The 19,552-nt window shown below is 46.2% G+C and overlaps 1 protein-coding gene across 1 annotated transcript in view; it reads right to left on the bottom strand.

Moving 5' to 3' along the window:
• Positions 1 to 462: 462 nt before the first annotated feature.
• DNAAF3 (dynein axonemal assembly factor 3) overlaps positions 463 to 19,552 on the bottom strand; it is a 47,816-nt gene continuing 28,726 nt past the window's right edge. Inside the window, exons 6-12 of the mRNA XM_075327650.1 lie at positions 15,664 to 15,840; positions 15,308 to 15,430; positions 7,990 to 8,112; positions 5,221 to 5,440; positions 5,028 to 5,142; positions 4,502 to 4,576; positions 463 to 1,347 (exon numbers count right to left, since the gene is read on the bottom strand). Coding sequence (XP_075183765.1) covers positions 1,185 to 1,347; positions 4,502 to 4,576; positions 5,028 to 5,142; positions 5,221 to 5,440; positions 7,990 to 8,112; positions 15,308 to 15,430; positions 15,664 to 15,840 — 996 coding nt within the window. The 3' untranslated portion in view covers positions 463 to 1,184. The remainder of the gene's footprint in view (positions 1,348 to 4,501; positions 4,577 to 5,027; positions 5,143 to 5,220; positions 5,441 to 7,989; positions 8,113 to 15,307; positions 15,431 to 15,663; positions 15,841 to 19,552) is intronic.

A 19,552-nucleotide genomic window follows, 5' to 3' on the forward strand; every position in this document is an offset into this window, starting at 1 on the left:
CCAAAAAAATCCACATTTCTGTCAAGATGGGGTGCAGAGTGTACATTGAGAAAAAAAATGACCTTTTTTAAATTTACCAGATGGCTGCAATGAAACAGAGTGAAAAATGTAAAAGTGTATATTTGGATCAAATTTAAATGGTCAATCACCAGATTTCTCCGTACAAACCGCACACAGATCCCATCTGACGAGGCTGTTGTCATTACAATGAAAATAATGCTTATTAAAATGTGTGCAGAATCTTTTCTGAAAGTTTGAACTCCGCCTCCACCCACCTAGCCTGGTTAATGGTTCCTCAGCGTCCCTCCTCCCATCTGCTGCAGGGATCTCACGCCACTCCGTACAAGCTGCGGCTGTCAGGATGGATAGGCAAAGCATGCGTATACTTTGATTTCTAGCTGTTCTCATGCGGACATGGATATTCAAAATAAGTACACCAGCCTCATCAAGTTTAAGATGCATTTATTCGTGTGTATTCTTGGATTCTTAAATAGAAAAATCTACTAACAAACTAGATTGAGACAGAATGTACTCACTGTATGAACGGTTCACATTATTTTATTACTTAAAACATCAACAAAAAAAAAACCTAGTTAAAAAAAATTAAATAAATAACGAGATAAATAGGGTCAGTCAGTATAAACCTAGTGAGAATACATTCATTCCACAGAAGGATTACAGCCGGCTCCTGCTGTGGCGCGTCCGTTATACTAACATTTCTATACAGAAGAACAAATGGAAAAAAACAAAATATTAATGTAACATTAAATATAGAAGGCGAGCTCCGCTCGAAACCTGAAGATTATGTGTGTGATCCTGCAGCTCCTCTCCTGCATGTCAAACCCATGGGGGTCCAGGGGGCTGAGATATAGAGGCTCATTTCCCCAGGATCCTCATTGGTAAGAATATCCCTTTAACAGGCAGAAATCTAGATCAATAGTAGAACTTTTGGCATAAAGGACTGTATGTTCTCAGCTGCTCCTGCGGCCAACATGATACCTGCAGATAATCAGCATATAGAGAGGAGCTGCGTCATGTATAACAGTCACTGTATAGTTCTACACAAGATGGCCAACAAATATCTTTGGTCTATTTCAATATATTACACTGTGCTCTCGTGGTAATATATCTGTAAATCTGGATGGAGAAGTAGGTTTTAAAGTCCACGCCAGCATGAAATATTTTTACACCGCCTCCTCTTCACGGTCATCTGTGCGTTCAAATGTGGCAATGTAATCTCTTTTCCAGTCTATGTCTTCAGTGGTCGCAAATCCGGCTTCCTGCGCAACTTTGGTTATGATATCTATGTAGCTTTTAATCTTGTCCGCATGGAGGTCTACCATGAACCTAGGAAGAAAATAAAAGATTAGAAAATTATGAGTTACTTAGCAAATAAAAGGTGGCCAAATTTACTTGTGCCCACAAACCACGTCAAGGTGTAAGTCTCATCTGGGTCCTACTCTAAATACTATGCCTCTCTTGTCCAAACTAAGCTTTTATATGGGCAAGAATAGAACCAGCAAAAGGAAAAATAAAAATACCTGAAATAACTGGGAGGAGTGCGCAGACAAAAGGACATGACTCCATAATACAGACTAGAAGAATTGCCGACACTTCCTAATCTCCTAGTCTGAAATATTGTATGTCATGTTCACTATGCACTATGAAAATTAGCAGTTGCACTCAAGGGAAGGAGAAAAATCAAGAATGTAGATTGTGAACACAGGAATATGAATACGCATTACTGCCAAGAAATCATGAGAAATCTTTTGGGAAAATGAGTTACTTAGCAAATAAAAGGTGACCAAATTTACTTGTGCCCAGATACCACATCAAGGTGTAACTCATCTGGGTCCTACTCTAATGGCAAAGCCTCTCTTGTCCAAACTGATCTTTTATAATGGGCAAGAATAGAACCTGCAAAAGGAAAATTACAACCACCTGAAATAACTGGGAGGAGTGCGCATGTTCAGTATGCACCAGTTCAGACTGAGATTAGGAAGTGTCGGCAATTTTTCTAGTTTGTATTATGGAGTCATGTCCTTTGTGCACTCCTCCCAGTTAAAATTTCAGGTGTTTTTAATTTTACTTTTGCAGGTTCTATTCTAGCCCATATAAGAGGTCAGTTTGGACAAGAGAGGCATAGCAATTAGAGTAGGACCCAAATGAGAGTTACACCTTGTCGTGGTATCTAGGCACAAGTAAATTTAGCCACCTTTACTTGCGAAGCAACTCATCTTCCCAAAAAAAATCTTAATTACTCACCGGTAATGGGATTTTCAATAGCCCATGACAGCACCACATGAGAGATAGGTTCCGCCCACATCAGGACAGGAAACCCACTGATAAAAAGGCGGTACCTCTCCTCCACATCAGTAGGTTTTCAGAGCCAGAGAGGACCAACAAAACACAACAAACAGATTAATCATACCACCACCCAAGGAAAAACACCCATAACTAACACTCCCCGAAGGGTGCCCACAACCAGTGAAAAGGGGGGGAACTAAGGGTGCTGTCATGGGCTATTGAAAATCCCATTACCGGTGAGTAATTAAGATTTTTCCCTGCCGCCCATGACAGCACCACATGAGAGATTTATATAGACCATCCACCTTAGGGAGGGACCACCGCCTGCAAGACCCGTCTCCCAAAGGAAAGGTCAGTTGTGGAGGACAAGTCCAGCCTATAGTGCCGAAAGAAAGTCCCAGGAGACGACCAAGTAGCCGCCCGACAGATCTGGTCAATAGAGGCATCCGCCCTCTCTGCCCAAGACGTAGACACTGCTCTAGTGGAGTGCGCCCTTATGCCCGGAGGAGGAGTGGCGTCTTTAGCCGAGTACGCCAAACCGATGGCATCCCTGACCCATCTGGCCAAGGTAGCCTTAGAAGCCCCATGCCCCCTGGACTGCCCCTGAAAAGTGACAAACAGGACCTGAGACTTCCTCCATTCCCTAGTCCTATCTAGGTACGTGACTAAGGCCCTCCGGACATCCAACGTGTGTAACCTAGCCTCCTTCTCGTTCCGAGGGGGGTCACAGAGGGAAGGGAGCACGATCTCTTGGGACCGATGAAAAGGTGTAGAAACCTTGGGCAAGTAGAAGGGATCAGTCCGCAACACTACCCTATCATCCAGAATCTGGGTATAAGGGTGAACCACAGACAAGGCTTGGAGATCCCCCACCCGCCTGGCCGAGGTGAGTGCGACGAGGAGAAAAACCTTAAGGGACAGCAGTTTGAGAGGGACTTCCCCTAAGGGCTCAAACGGTGGCCCTGTGAGGGCATCCAACACTAAATTAAGGTCCCATGGGGGAACCCTGGGAGCCTGAACAGGCACAGACCTGGACTTAGATTTAATGAACCGGCAAATCCATTAATTCTGTGCCAGACTACAATGAAACAGAGCCCCTAAGGCCGACACCTGCACCTTGAGCATACTGGTGGAGAGCCCCAATTCCAACCCCCTCTGGAGGAATTCTAGAATAGCCGAGATAGGAGGGGGGCCCTCCGCCCGAGCCCCCGACTGAAGGAGAAAGCGCTTCCAGACCCCAAGCGCCGGTCATATTTGAAACAGAGATCCCTCGTTACAAGGGCGCCGCCATCTTGGATCCTAGTGCGCATGCGCACACCAGTCACTTCCTGGTCGCATTGCGCACGTCACCATGGAATCGCGTCACTTCCGGCCGGAGCGTCCAGCTTCACTCCAGCGTGCTGCCCAGCAGGGACAAGCCTTCCAGCGGCCGCCGTGAGTGCGCACATCCCTGGAGCGACGCCGGGCCGAGCTCCCGCTCCAGGCCCGCGCCTCACCGCCGCAGAGGTCTGAGACCGAGGGGGGGTGCAGCCAGGCCCGAGCACCGGCTTCAGGTAAGTACCAGGCTTCCACACCGGGTCGGACCTGGGACAGCAATGGGTTGTCCATACCAGGACAGGAAACCAAACTGATGTGGAGGAGAGGTACCGCCTTTTTATCAGTGGGTTTCCTGTCCTGATGTGGGCGGAACCTATCTCTCATGTGGTGCTGTCATGGGCGGCAGGGAAAATCTCGTTTTCTTGGCAGTAATGTGTATTCATATTCCTGTATTCACCATCTACATTCTTGTTTCTCCTTTCCTTTGAGTGCAACTACGTGGTTTTTTTTTTTTTAAAGATCGATAAATACATGGAATTTAATGTTCAGTGCACCTTCCCACCGACTCATATCTCCATTCATCTCAGACCCCATCTAACTTTATTGACAGCCAGAGATCGATGGAAAACAAGTAGTTATAAACCTGAACTTAACGGTTTGGCTATGCCATGGGTGCAACGAGCATCTGTGCTTGGCTTGAACAGTCATTTTGAACAGATTGACTCCCTTTAATGTTGCAGACACCATGCGTACTTTAATTATTCCCATGTTATTAGTTATTATTGCAACAAACAAAATAACTGTACACGTGCGCCAAATGTATACACTCCACTCCAAAAGGGTGACCAACATCAGAGACACACACACACACACTTACTTGGTCAGTTCTATGATGACCGTGGCTTTCCTGGCTGTGATCAGCTTGTAGTCTATAGTCAAGTGGTGAACCATGCTAAAACAAAGATGGATACGGTCAGACAACACGTTTGTAGGATACAACATATGCCAACATTCTGGAGAGCCCTTTCCTACAGCTCTGCAATGTAGCAGATTTGACCAACATATAGCATTAAAATGATATTCCGGTTGCAAATAGCATTGGGTAGCCCATAAATGGTAGATCTGTGGTGGTCAGACCCCCGATTGGCAGTATTTGAGGCCCCATATCCCAGTGTGAATGGAGCAGAGTATCGCTCAGCTTCTCTAAGGCTTCCATTAGTTTTTACAGGACTGCTCAGCTGTACTCCACCACTTCTGGATGGTGGGGAGCATGCTTGACCACCACACCTTTCCCAGAGAGAATTTAGATCTGACCACTAATCCATCCAGTGAATAACTGATTGTCAAACTCTTCCCCACCAGATTATGAACCGATATTATCACCATAAAAGCGAATAGGTTACCTGCAGGAGAAATAGACGATGTTGAATAGGTTAAGGAGTTTGCTCTTGTGATGAAGACCATCCACCCAGCTAAGAGGAAGAAGATGTATCACCACATTGTCCACCTGGAGATAATCTAGAAAAACAGATGGGAAAGGCTCAGTCACTGTACACGGGTGTTATAAAGTCTTCCTTCCAGTGATCTGCATCTTACTTGGAGCGTCACATTTCTTATCAGCCACATCTCCATTAGTTTCCTCCTTGGATTCATCCTCTTCGTGGATAGTGGGTGGGATTGCAGGACTACCAAAGGGGAAGCTGACTCTCCTCTCTCCACCCCTATCTTCGTCTGCAGTAGGCAGAGTATATTTCTGTCCCGTCATCAGCTCATGAAACATCGATGTTATGTTGTATTGAGACAAATCTTGAGCCGTCTGAAGGAAAAGGGAGAGAAAGCAAGAAAGGTGCAAAGATCAGGAGTATGGCGGTATCCGGTAATGCTGTCTTTTCATGGGAACAGTAGCTCATCCAATAGATGTAAAATGTGGCAGTGAGGACATGCTGGGAATTGTAGTTTTACACTAAAATGATTGAAAATCAAACCTGTTCCAAAGTTAATAAGCAGGTTTTGCCATGTAATCTGAGGGCAGCATGATGTAGGGGCTGAGACCCTGAGTCCAGTCAGGTGTCACATACTGGACTCTTGGGTGCAGTTTTGATAGAATACCGTTTATCCGCTATAGATATACACAGCTCGGCATTCTGAGCACTGCTACAACACCATTGATTGGCTCTTTGTGTACAGTGTATACAGATCAGCCAATCAATGGTGGGGGCAGAGTTATACAGAATAGTTGACTAGGAGGCATACAACACCTAGCCCTGTAGTGATAAAACACTGCAGCACAAGCCCAATAAGTGACATCCCTGGAATCAGAGCCTCTACATCATGCTGCCTCACAGATTAGATACCAAAAACCTGCTGACAGATTCCCTTTAATGAGCAGGACTCCCGAGACGGGATGGCCAAAACTACACCTGCAAACTATTTCTACATGGCAAAATATTCAAGGCCATAAAACATTGCAAAATTAAAAGTTTTAATTACTATTAAATTTGATTAAAATGTTCTTCATTGAATAAAATTAAAAGCATTTTTTTTTTCTTCCTACACAATTTGATTAATTATTTTTAGGTTTTCATTTTTTTTTTTTTTTTTTTTAAAAACAACTTACGACTGGACAACTTGTCCTTGTTTGCGACAGGCACATTTTTTTATTCCTTTCGTACAGAGTTTATTCAAAATTAGTTTTGCCTCATGTACCATAAGTGGAACCCAATTTAAAATGAAAGTGGAGTAAAAAAAAAAAAAAAAAAAAAAAAAAAAAAAAAAAAAAAACCCCCACACACCACAAACCATGAAAAGCTTTTCAATATTCATTTGAATTGACAATTCCCCCTGTAACTAGGGCTGGCATATTAGCCCCTGTTACAGGGCAAATTTAGTCTGTCTGTGCTGCAAAGCTGATCCGAGTCTTCTAAGATGCCCTCCTGGCAATCACATGATCACTGGGACAGGAGACCGAGCACTGCCACCACTTAGGGTGCTTTCAAATATCCGGATCCGTCACACTCCAGGACAGTGCAATACAGTACAATGGCATAGCAGCAAGCTCCGGTCACATGACCGGATGTGACCAGAGATTGCTACGAAACTGGCGAAATGCCGGATGTGTGAAAGCACATATACATAATATACTGCTCTCAGTCATCAAGAAAAGAAAGGGTAAGGCTGTGCGTGCACACTGCGTTTTTGGCTGCCAAAACGCACAAAAATGCATAAAAACGCACCGGTAAAAACATGCGTTTTTACCGCGTTTTGGTGTGTTTTTCCAATGCATTGCATGGGGGGGGAAACAAAAACGCAGGAAAGAACTGACATGTCTTTAAGACAAAAAATGCAGCTAAAAAAAAAAAAAAAAAAAAAAAAAAAAGTTGTGTGCGGACAGCAAAAAATGAAAACTCACTTTGCTGGGGAGGCAGAGTCATGCCGTTTTAAGCCCAAACAAAATGCACCTGAAAAACGCGCAAAAACGCAGCGGAAAATGCACAGTGCGCACATAGCCCCAATAAACCATCTTTGCCCAATGTTTTCTCGTTGATTAGTCGGGGGGGGGGGGGGGGTTTGGGGGGTGGATGGGGAGGACAAGACACTCCTAAAAGGCATCACAACACTTCATGCACCAATAGGTTTAAAGGCAGATGTTGTAAGTATAGCACAGCTGGCACCCGCACTCCCTGTAAGACCTGTTTCACATGGCAGCGATTCTGGTACGTATGTGCTAGTTTTACCAGAATCACAGACATATGTAGACCATTATAATCCATGGGTCTGCGCACACAGTAATTTTTCACTGACCGTGTCTCCGTGTGGCATACATGCATGTCCGTGTCCTCTACTAGGAGACATGACCGTTTTTCTGGCATCTTTGATGTCCCACAGACCACGCTCGGTGTGGTCCGTGAAATCCGTACTAGAAAAACACGGACATTGAAAATAAACATTTTTTTTAACTCACCTTCTCCAGTGCCGCTTGTCTCTGGCCTCTGCTTCAGAGCCGGCTGCTTATTCTCATGCATATGCATGTATGCAGCCACAGCCAACCCGGAAGTAGCTGCAGCGGGGGCAGAAACACAGCAGAGCCAAAGAGGTCAGCACCACGGACAGCAGGAGTGGAGACAGGTGAGCATATGTCCATGTGCATCACGGATTGCACATGGACAACCCACGTGTGCAGTGAATCACGACACACGTCTGTTTTTTCACTGACGTGTGAAACAGGTCTAAGGGAGCAGGGCCAGTTCTTGAGGCCGTTCTAAACTCATACATTGACTTGTAAGTCACATGTTGGGGGTAAAAACAAAGACACGACTAGTATTCCAGCAGGGCCAAAAATAATTCTGAACGTAAGCCATGGCCTACCTTTACGTGCACACCATTAAACGTTTTCAACAAGCTCTTCTCTTCAGTTTCGATCCCATATGCAATGTAAGGGCTGGTGGTAATGTCCCCCCAGTATCCTCGAGCTTGTACTTTTCCGTATCTCTGGAAGCCAAGAAGAAACAATGAGAGGACGTCTTCTGGAGAGGATTTCCACACCATCGCTTCACATCAAGGTGCTACAACCACATCTGACTTTTCTTCCAAAATATCCTGAAAGTCTAAAGAGGTCAGTGAATGCTTGGACTTCTAGTTCCTGAAGCTGTAGAGAAAGACCGTCACAAGATTTGCAGCCAATCAGAGGCTGCAGTGATGACCAAGATGTCAAAAGACCAGAGGCCATCTTCTTGATTGAACAGTACATTACCGCTGCAGCAAAACAGTGGCCACAGTGGTAATAGCACAGATTGACAGGAGTGGATGTGTGTTTAAGTCATGAGGACAGCAAGGATCCTGTAGGTGAATACAAGCTTTCCCCCTACCACAGGCTGAACTCAATCTAGTTTATTGCAAATACTCTGTCTGGATTCTCATGAGTCTTCACAGCAGAACAAGTCTCCAAGACTGTGCCACTGCCTCTGCAAAATCCCACCTGCATCAGCAGAGGGTCTCCTCCTGGCAGCAAGAAGCTGCAGACTGACAGGAGGAAGGTTGCAGGAGAGGATACCCATTTGAGGGTGGGGGAGCTTTCCTGACTTAGGCCCTGTGCGCACTTGCCAGTTTTTGCTGCATGTTATGTTCATAACATCTCTGCAGTGAATCACCAGCAAAACCTATGGGAAAAAAAAAATGCTGTGCGCACTATGCGGATTTTCACAGCTGCATGTCTTGCTGCGGGATTCCCGCAGCAAAAACAATTGCATGTCACTTTTCCGCATGTCGCTGCAGGATTTCACTCCATTGACTGCCATGTAATCGTGAAATCCCGCAGGGAATAACGCAGGCAGCAAATTCTGTGCGATTCATTGCGTTTTCCTGCGTTATTCCCTCCGGTATTTCGCGGTTTACCTGCGGTAATGTTCAACTGCCTGCAGTTTGCAGGGAAGTGATGTCATTATGACAGGAAGAGGAAGCGGAGCAGAGTAAAAAAAAAAAACACACACATTATATATATATATATATATATATATATATATATATATATATATATATATATATCGCACTCACACACAGAGAGCAAACAGACATATAGAAAAAAAACAACCCACGTGGGCTCCTCCCGCCGTATTTTTACCGTCCAGCCGAGGTAAGCACACAGCGGCGGCCTGGTATTCTCAGGCTGGGGGGCAGGGTTAATGTCCCCCACCCCCCTCCCGCAGCTGAGAATATCAGCCCGCAGCTGCCCCGGGACTGTGGCATCCATTATGTGACAGTCCCGGAGTGTTCCCGGCTCTTCCTGTTGCAGTGATGCGGTGGCAATCCAGGGTAATATAAAAAGGAGATCATGGCGACGGATCGCCGCCACTAAGTCCAGGCTTGATCATGGCAGCGTCTATGAGACAGCTGACCTGATCAACCCGTAATTAAAGTTAAAAAAAAACACAAAAAAAAACCACACACACACACACACACACACACACACACACACACACACACACACACACACACACACACACACATTAAATAAAATACAAAAAAAAAAAGCCCCCGTTTCACCCCTTTAACCCCCCCCCCCCCCGAAACACACAGCTCCGGCGTAATCCACGTCCTGCGATCCGACCGACAGCGCTGAATGCAGCCTTGCAACGAGACACCAGGGGTAACCACAGGGCATTTCCCACGGCCGGTAATGTGACCACCACATTACCACTCAGGAGAAATGCAGCGTGTGCTCACAGGGACTATCTCAGAGGGAAATTACTTTTTTTTTCCCCTCAATGTGCTTTATTGCACTGAATGCATTAAAGCACATGTACCAACCCGCATGCGGTAAAACTGCAGCAAACCGGGTGCGGTTTGCCGCGTTTTTTTTTTACCGCGGGTGCTGTAATCTTTCAGACCCTGCGGAATTTTAAGAAAATTCCGTTTACCAGTGCGCACAGGGCCTTAGGCCGGATTCAGATATCCGTGTTTAAATCAGGTACAAGTCACACGCATGGTTATGGTCATACGTGCGTTATCTGTGTTTGCATACGTGCGACAGCTACCGGAAAAAACATGGGTCTGAAACAAAAATAATTTTCCATATTTCCCCGTTTTCTGTGGCTTTGCTGACTCCCGCTCCTGACCCCCGCTCATTATATTCATTGATTATTCACGGCACTTAGGACCTGGAAGCCGGAGCAGCGCGGGGACAGCCCCGCCTAGGACTGGTGAGTATTCTGCAAGCACATTGACATCCAGGAGGTCATCGGCATTCCCAATGAACTCTGATGACATCCTGATGACCCCCGCGCTACAGCTTCATGGGTTCATCAGAGTTCATTGGAACTGTGATGAGTCCCCAATGCTGTCCCTGCGATGCTCCGGCTTCCAGGTTCTTTGAGCACACACACTGAGCACACCCGTGTTTTCTCCGGTACGTGTCACACTGAAGTCACATGGATCACATCAGTGTACGATCCGTGTGACACCCATGCTGCCGGAAAAAAAAAACCCAGACATGCCTGCGTGTATGTACGTGCGGGACCACAAGAGGGTGGTGGTGGTGAGGTCACACAGTCCGTGTGCAAACACGGACGTGTAACAGCAAACATTGGTAAGTGTGGCTTCTGTGTTAAAAACTGATGTCACATGTACCTGAAACATGGACGTCTGAAACCAGCCTTAGGGAGGTATCAATCGGTCTAATTTATAATGTTAGTGCAACCAGTGAAGGCGCCGGTGTCCCACTGTGGATAAGCACCACCTGATCCGAAGGAACTTCTACTGTAAATCTGTGCCGCCAGGTTCACCAACTTCCAGGTGGGGCAGTCTAAGCCTGGCCATACTTGTCTGGTATTGTGGTTTGTTTTTATGCAAGTGACTGTATATTCTGTAAGGTAATGCGGTTCAGACAATGTGTCAGCCCTTTTAAAAACAGTCATATTTAAAATGTAAGTAGAAAGCAGTACTGCAACCATCATGGAACAGGCGATCACGTCCATAGGGCCATATTCTTAAAATGGATATACAAGGAAACGCAGATGGAAACAAGTGCGCTCATATTCGCTGGAGGATCTGGCCCGTCTATTCTCACCACTTCCAGTAATCATTCAAATGAATGCACAGGATGATATATTTAGTTCGGCAGATAAACAAGCCGCTACGTCTTAATGTGCCCCACAGAGCCGCTGAAGTGTCCCGATAATCAGCCTCATTTTCCCAGGCAAAGAAGATAATTTTGTCTCTGGAAAGATCCAGGTCTCCAAGTAAATCTATCTAAATCACAAAACTGATTAGGACTCCAGAAATACGAGAGCTTTTATTACTCGTCTGGAAAGGAGCTGGGACGATTTATGCAACAGGCGCTAATGACAGATTTCTGTAATGAGGAGGAGATAAAATAAAAATATATGACTTTACATTGTTTAGTTTCTGATCATGTTTTTCCCCCCTTATCTTTACTATTAAAAGGGTGATAAATTTGCTTTGCAGTCACCACATGGACAAGGTGCTTTGGGCATGCTCCCTATACTGTGCAGAGGTCACTGTGCAGGGAGGGGGAAGCTGTGATCACCCTTGATCAATGGAGATAACTAATACAAAGCCTTCTGCCACCAGCTTTCTAATGGTGGTTTTATTTTTCAGGGCGATGGGAAGCCCACAGGCAAGTAGGACCCCTTTGTGTAAAGTGAATGATCAGAACACAAACACACACACACACACACACACACACACACAGGTCATTGGTGTCTGCTTTAGTCCTACCGATACTGCAAAGAAGCACAATACAGTCATATGAAAAAGTTTGGGCACCCCTATTAATGTTAACCTTTTTTCCTTATAACAATTTGGGTTTTTGCAGCTATTTCAGTTTCATATATCTAATAACTGATGGACTGAGTAATATTTCTGGATTGAAATGAGGGTTATTGTACTAACAGAAAATGTGCAATCCGCATTTAAACAAAATTTGACCAGTGCAAAAGTAAAAGTATGGGCACCCTTATCAATTTCTTGATTTGAACACTCCTAACTACTTTTTACTGACTTACTAAAGCACTAAATTGGTTTTGTAACCTCATTGAGCTTTGAACTTCATAAGCAGGTGTATCCAATCATGAGAAAAGGTATTTAAGGTGGCCACTTGCAAGTAGTTCTCCTATTTGAATCTCCTATGAAGAGTGGCATCATGGGCTCCTCAAAACAACTCTCAAATGATCTGAAAACAAAGATTATTCAACATAGTTGTTCAGGGGAAGGATACAAAAAGTTGTCTCAGAGATTTAAACTGTCAGTTTCCACTGTGAGGAACATAGTAAGGAAATGGAAGAACACAGGTACAGTTCTTGTTAAGCCCAGAAGTGGCAGGCCAAGAAAAATATCAGAAAGGCAGAGAAGAAGAATGGTAAGAACAGACAAGGACAATCCACAGACCACCTCCAAACACCTGCAGCATCATCTTGCTGCAGATGGTGTCAAATGTGCATCAGTCAACAATACAGCGCACTTTGCACAAGGAGAAGCTGTATGGGAGAGGGATTCAAAAGAAGCAGTTTCTGCAAGCACACCACAAACAGTCGCCTGAGGTATGCAAAAGCACATTTGGACAAGCCAGTTACATTTTGGAAGAAGGTTCTGTGGACTGATGAAACAAAGATTGAGTTGTTTGGTCATACAAAAAGGCGTTATGCATGGAGGCAAAAAAACACGGCATTCCAAGAAAAGCACTTGCTACCCTCAGTAAAATTTGGTGGAGGTTCCATCATGCTTTGGAGCTGTGTGGCCAATGCCGGCACCGGGAATCTTGTTAAAGTTGAGGGTCGCATGGATTCAACTCAGTATCGGCAGATTCTTGACAATAATGTGCAAGAATCAGTGACGAAGTTGAAGTTACGCAGGGGATGGATATTTCAGCAAGACAATGATCCAAAACACCGCTCCAAATCTACTCAGGCATTCATGCAGAGGAACAATTACAATGTTCTGGAATGGCCATCCCAGTCCCCAGACCTGAATATCATTGAAAATCTGTGGGATGATGTGAAGTGGCTGTCCATGCTCGGCGACCATCAAACTTAACTGAACTGGAATTGTTTTGTAAACAGGAATGGTCAAATATATCTTCATCCAGGATCCAGGAACTCATTAAAAGCTACAGGAAGCGACTAGAGGCTGTGATTTTTGCAAAAAGGAGGATCTACAAAATATTAATGTCACTTTTATGTTGAGGTGCCCATACTTTTGCACAGGTCAAATTTTGTTTAACTGCAGATTGCACATTTTCTGTTAGTACAATAAACCTCATTACAATCCAGAAATATTACTCAGTCCATCAGTTATTAGATATATGAAACTGAAATAGCTGTTGCAAAAACCCAAATTGTTATAAAGAAAAAAGGTTAACATTAATAGGGGTGCCCAAACTTTTTCATATAACTGTATATCTACAAGGCAATAGGAATCAATCGCTTGATTGGATGAATGACTAATCTGAAAAACAAAAGGTTTGTATGGACTTTTTATACGGATAGCCACATTAAAGGCCACGTCTCACTAAGCAACATCGCTGCTGAGGCACGACTTTTGTGACGTAGCAGCGATGTTGCTAGCGATGTTGCTGTGTGACATCCAGCAACAACCTGGCCCCTGCTGTGAGGTTTCTGGTTGTTGCTGAATGTCCTGGACCATTTTTTAGTTGTTGCTCTCCCGCTGTGAAGCACAGATCGCTGTGTGTGACAGCGACAGAGCAACAACTGAATGTGCAGTGAGCAGGAGCCGGCTTCTGTGGACACTGGTAACCAATGTAAATATTGGGTAACCAAGAAGCCCTTTCCTTGGTTACCCAATATTTACCTTAGTTACCAGCGTCCGCCGCTGTCAGTGCCGGCTCCCTGCATTCTGCACACAGCCAGACTACACATCGGGTAATTAACCCGATGTGTACTCTGGCTAGGAGTGCAGGGAGCCAGCGCTAAGCGGTCTGCGCTGGTAACCAAGGTAAATATCGGGTTGGTTACTCGATATTTACCTTAGTTACCAAGCGCAGCATCGCTTCCACGGGTCGCTGCTGGCTGGGGGCTGGTCACTGGTGAGATCTGCCTGTGACAGCTCACCAGCAACCAGTGTAGCGACGCTCCAGCGATCCCTGCCAGGTCAGGTTGCTGGTGGGATCGCTGGAGCATCGCTTATTGTGGCGGTACCTTAAGGGTACATACCCGCAATCAGCGTCCTGGACACTGCAGGTCCTGACCTGCGGGGACTCAAGTCTCCACCGCAGGAGATCACGGATCATTTGTCTTGCAATGTTATCTGTGGAGAACGCATGCCACTCTGCAGCAAACAACTGACATGCTGCGGTGGCTGTAAGCTGCACTGCAGGTCAGTTTTTGCTGCAGGGGGGTGGGGGTGGGGGAGCATGGGATATCTAGAAATCCCAGCCACTGTGCTTGTACTGTACAACACAGCGTTTTGGAAGAAGCAAAAATACGCAACATCCAAGATGCCATGAACTGTGATCTCGGGCACACAGCCTACAATAAGTTATATGGTTCCACAAACACTGCCTTTTCCCAATAGATAGGTACAAACTGCTTTACTCACCTTCCGCTGGTCCAAAGCCAAGTCTACACCGCTGCTCCCACTGTTTTATACTCTACGGTTCTGCCAGTGTGGAGATCATATCATAGAGCCAGATATAACTCTTTGGGTAGTACCAAAATGGTTCATGGCGGATCACCATAAATATAAAAATATTTATTGCATGGGTAGATTAGTAATTACAAGCACTAGCACTTTATTTGCGCCCTATGTAATATGTATTTATTTGTACCAACCTGTAACAACTCAGGATCTCATTTTGACAACAGTACCCATCAGTAACTGTATACGTAATATGGTGGTTTCTGTCTGTCATTGGTATTTATTTGATTTAGTAAATTTTCAGGGTAGGGGATGGAAACAATCACTTTCAATGGACTTTTGAGTATTTGTCTTCTTCCATACATACCGACCAGTCCCAGGACAGTACATCCTTACAGCGAGTATATCTCATATAGAACCTGCATAGATAATTACTAGCTAAATGTTGTTCACTTTAATGGACGATCACACTCTTCTCACATTTTGATGTGTGACATACAGCGGTATTACATGAACTGGGCATTGACAAGTTTCCATACAGCCCTGCGGGGACAGGTGACAATATCGGAATACTCACGTGTGTCACGGTCATATGAGAAGCCAGGGTTTTATTAGGAACATCATAAATGCCTTCACGGATGGTAAATGCAACTCCTCCCTCTCTCCAGCGATTGTACTCCGCACCACCAATTACAGCCGCCTGCATCAATGGAAGAAAAGAGCAAGCCTAATCAATGAAAAGTCACATTCACAAGGTCTAGCTGGCTGTGTACATGTCAGTGTCTGCTACCAAACAACGACAAGAGGAAAGTAGGACATTGCGTGTGAATTTCATAGGTATATAAGCTGCAGACAGCGGATCCTGGCAGTGGCTTCCCCCATGCAAAGGTGAATGGGATAAACCTGGATAAGGGAACACAGCAGAGCCCTCACCCCTCGCTCCTGCAGCTTCATATTTAAATCCCAGTCGTAGGCTCCTTTCCTGGAATCGTAGCGTCTGCCCAAATACTGACGGTTCTTCACGTCCCAATACCTTTCAATAGGGAAGAGCTTTGCCTCCGATGTTTGCCAGAACTTAAAGATGTTTTCCAAATCATCCCTTTCTTTATGCTGTACATAGAAGAAAAAAAATATAATAAAAAAAAAAATATAATATAATATAATATAATATAATATAATATATAATATACGGATTTGTGTACTCACCGTAAAATAGTTTTCTCTTAGCCATCATTGGGGGACACAGGACCATGGGTGTACACTAAGATGCAAAAGCATAGCTCCTCCTCTGCAGTATACACCCCCTGGCCGGGCCACGCAAGCTCAGTTTTAGTACACAAGCAGTAGGAGAAAAAAACCCGTAAAAACTTCAGAGGAACATGAGAAAAAAAAAAAAAAGTCATAACCAAATAAGGTACTGAGAGAACCAAGGCCCAACAGGGTGGGTGCTGTGTCCCCCAATGATGGCTAAGAGAAAACGATTTTACGGTGAGTACACAAAAATCCGTTTTTCTCCGACGCCTCATTGGGGGACACAGGACCATGGGACGTTCTAAAGCAGTTCATGGGTGGGTAAACAAACAACGCAGCCCAAAAACTAGGAACCAGTCCCAGATAGTGGAGTACCTATCTCAGTAGGCACTCCTGGCTATCGTTTGCGGAATTTTCCTACCTAGGTTCGCCTCAGCCTGGGTATGGATTCAGTAATGCTTTGAAACAGTATGTAGGCAAGACCAGGTCGCAGCCTTACACCTTTGTTCCACTGAAGGCTGATGCCTAATGGCTCAAGGGGAGCTACAAAGACACCGGACTCACAAAAGGAAGAGGTGCTATCATCCCCTAGTAGCTCAGCGTGGCCGGATACATTAATAGTCTTATAGTTGTTGCTGTAGTTGTGCAGGGCATAAAACATGTGACTGCAGCCTCTGGCTGATGAGCCACAAACTCTGATTGTAATAAGGGAGCAATGCTCTGCAGAGTTAATATGTAAGTGAGGCTATAACTCAACCAGAACCCTGATATCCCTTTCCCCCTCCTGCGCCACAGTTCCTGTGGGAAGGAGGAAGCCAGCTCTGAGAGACGCCCACAGGCTCTGATCACAACAAGAGGGAGCAATGCTCTGCAGATCCTGTGTGAGGAGGGTTACGCGCGCTTTCGTGAGGGAGTGTGGCTTATCGAGTGTCGTAGGGGGGCAGGGCTTAGCTCTGACAAGAAGGCATGAGAAAATTTAATAAACAAAAAAAATGGTGGGAAGGGACTCCCCTTCCCCCCTCCAGCCCTGTACAACAATGGTGGACAGAAAAAAAAAAAAGAGAATTTTGTTTACTTACCGTAAATTCTATTTTTCTTTTAGTTCCGTATTGGGAGACCCAGACAATGGGTGTATAGCTTATGCCTCCGGAGGACACACAAAGTACTACACTAAAAGTGTAGCTCCTCCCTCTGAGCTTATACACCCCCTGGAGAACCAGATCTAGCCAGTTTAGTGCAAAAGCTGAAGGAGAATAGCCACCCACAAGTAAAAAACATAGCGAGAACCGGAACAACCGGAGACTCTGTCCACGACAACAGCCAGTGATAACACGCGGAACAAGAAATTGCCAACAGGCAACAGGGAGGGTGCTGGGTCTCCCAATACGGAACGATAAGAAAAAGAATTTACGGTAAGTAAACAAAATTCTCTTTCTTTATCGTTCCTATGGGAGACCCAGACAATGGGACGTCTCAAAGCAGTCCATGGGTGGGAAATAAACAGAAAAACTAAGAAGTAGGCGGAGCCTAACTTCACAAATGGGCGACAGCCGCCTGAAGGATGCGTCTGCCCAAGCTCGCATCTGCCGAAGCATGAGCATGCACTTGGTAGTGCTTCGAAAAGGTATGCAGGCTAGTCCAAGTGGCAGCCTGACAGACTTGCTGAGCCGTAGCCTGGTGCCTGAAAGCCCAAGAGGCACCGACAGCTCTGGTCGAGTGTGCCTTGATCCCCGGCGGGGGAGGCACCTGAGAACACTGGTAGGCATCCGAAATGGTCGACCTAATCCAACGGGCTAAGGTTGGCTTAGAAGCAGAGAGGCCCTTACGCCGACCTGTGGTTAGCACAAAAAGAGGTGCACCGCCTAAGAGCAGCGGTGCGAGACACATAGATCCGGAGAGCACGCACCAGATCCAGAGTATGCAACGCTTTTTCAAAGCGATGAACAGGAGCCGAACAAAAGGAAGGTAGGGTAATGTCCTTGTTTAAGGTGGAAAGGAGAGACCACCTTAGGAAGAAAGTCCGGAGTCGGACGGAGAACCACCTTGTCTTGATGAAAAACCAAAAAAAGGTGACTCCGAAGAGAGCGCAGCCAAAATCAGAGACTCTCCTGAGGGAAGTTATGGCCACTAGAAAGACCACTTTCTGTGAAAGACGAAACAAAAACCTCCCCAAGAGGCTCAAAGGGGGGTTTCTGCAAAACCGTGAGAACCAAATTGAGGTCCCAGGGATCTAAGGGCCTCCCAGTTTTCCACGCCTGGGATGTGGACTGCGGATATGGTGGACTTGGAGTCCTCCGCCCATTGAAGAATGCGTTGGACCTCCAACATTGCCAGGCGGCTGCGTGTCCCGCCTTGGTGATTGATGTAGGCAACCGCTGTCACGTTGTCTGACTGGACTCGGATGTGCTTGTCCGCCAATAGGTGGTGAAAAGCTAGGAGAGCCAGAAGCACGGCTCTGGTTTCCAGCACATTGATCGAGAGGGCTGACTCGGACGGAGTCCAAGTGCCCTGCGCTCGGTGGTGGAGACATAACGCTCCCCAGCCGGATAGACTGGCATCCGTGGTGAGGATCACCCAGGACGGGGCAAGGAAGGAGCGCCCCTGAGACAGAGAGAGGGGCCGAAGCCACCACTGAAGAGAGCTCCTGGTCTGTGGCGACAGAGCCACTAACCTGTGCAAGGAGGAAGGCCGCTTGTCCCAATAGCGGAGAATGTCCAGCTGCAGTGGACGCTGATGGAACTGGGCAAAGGGAACAGCCTCCATTGACGCCACCATCTGACCCAGCACCTGCATCAGGTGCCTGATGGAATAACGGCAGGGCCTCAGCAGAGAGCGCACCGCCAGTTGGAGGGACTGCTGTTTGATTAAGGGCAACTTCACAAGTGCCGGCAGAGTCTCGAACTGCATCCCTAGGTACGTGAGCCTCTGGGTCGGAGTCAGAGTGGATTTGGGCAGATTGACAAGCCACCCGAATTGGGCTAGAGTGGCGAGAGTGAGCGAGACACTCCACTGACAGTCTGCGCTGGATGAAGCCTTGACTAGAAGGTCGTCCAGGTAAGGAATCACTGCCAACCCCTGGAGGTGCAGAACCGCAACTACTGCTGCCATGACCTTGGTGAATACCCAAGGGGCCGTGGCTAACCCGAAGGGGAGAGCCACGAATTGGAAATGTTCCTCTCCGACTGCAAAACGTAGCCAACGCTGGTGTGAAACTGCAATTGGCACATGCAGATAGGCATCTCTGATGTCGATGGATGCCAAGAAATCCCCTTGGGTCATTGAGGCAATGACTGATCGCAGAGACTCCATGCGAAAATGCCGCACCTGAACATGCTTGTTGAGAAGCTTGAGATCCAGGATGGGCCGGAAGGAACCGTCCTTCTTGGGGACTAGGAAGAGATTGGAGTAGAAACCTCTGAACCGTTCCCGGGCGGGAACCGGTACAATTACTCCGTTGGCCTGCAAGGATGCCACGGCCTGGGAGAAGGCGGCGTCCTTGGAGCAGGGGGGAGTTGAGAGAAAAAAATCTGTTTGGCGGGCAGGAAGAGAATTCTATCCTGTAGCCGTGGGA

Source organism: Anomaloglossus baeobatrachus, chromosome 11 (genome assembly GCF_048569485.1).
Source record: "Anomaloglossus baeobatrachus isolate aAnoBae1 chromosome 11, aAnoBae1.hap1, whole genome shotgun sequence".
In the NCBI taxonomy this organism is placed as follows: domain Eukaryota; kingdom Metazoa; phylum Chordata; class Amphibia; order Anura; family Aromobatidae; genus Anomaloglossus; species Anomaloglossus baeobatrachus.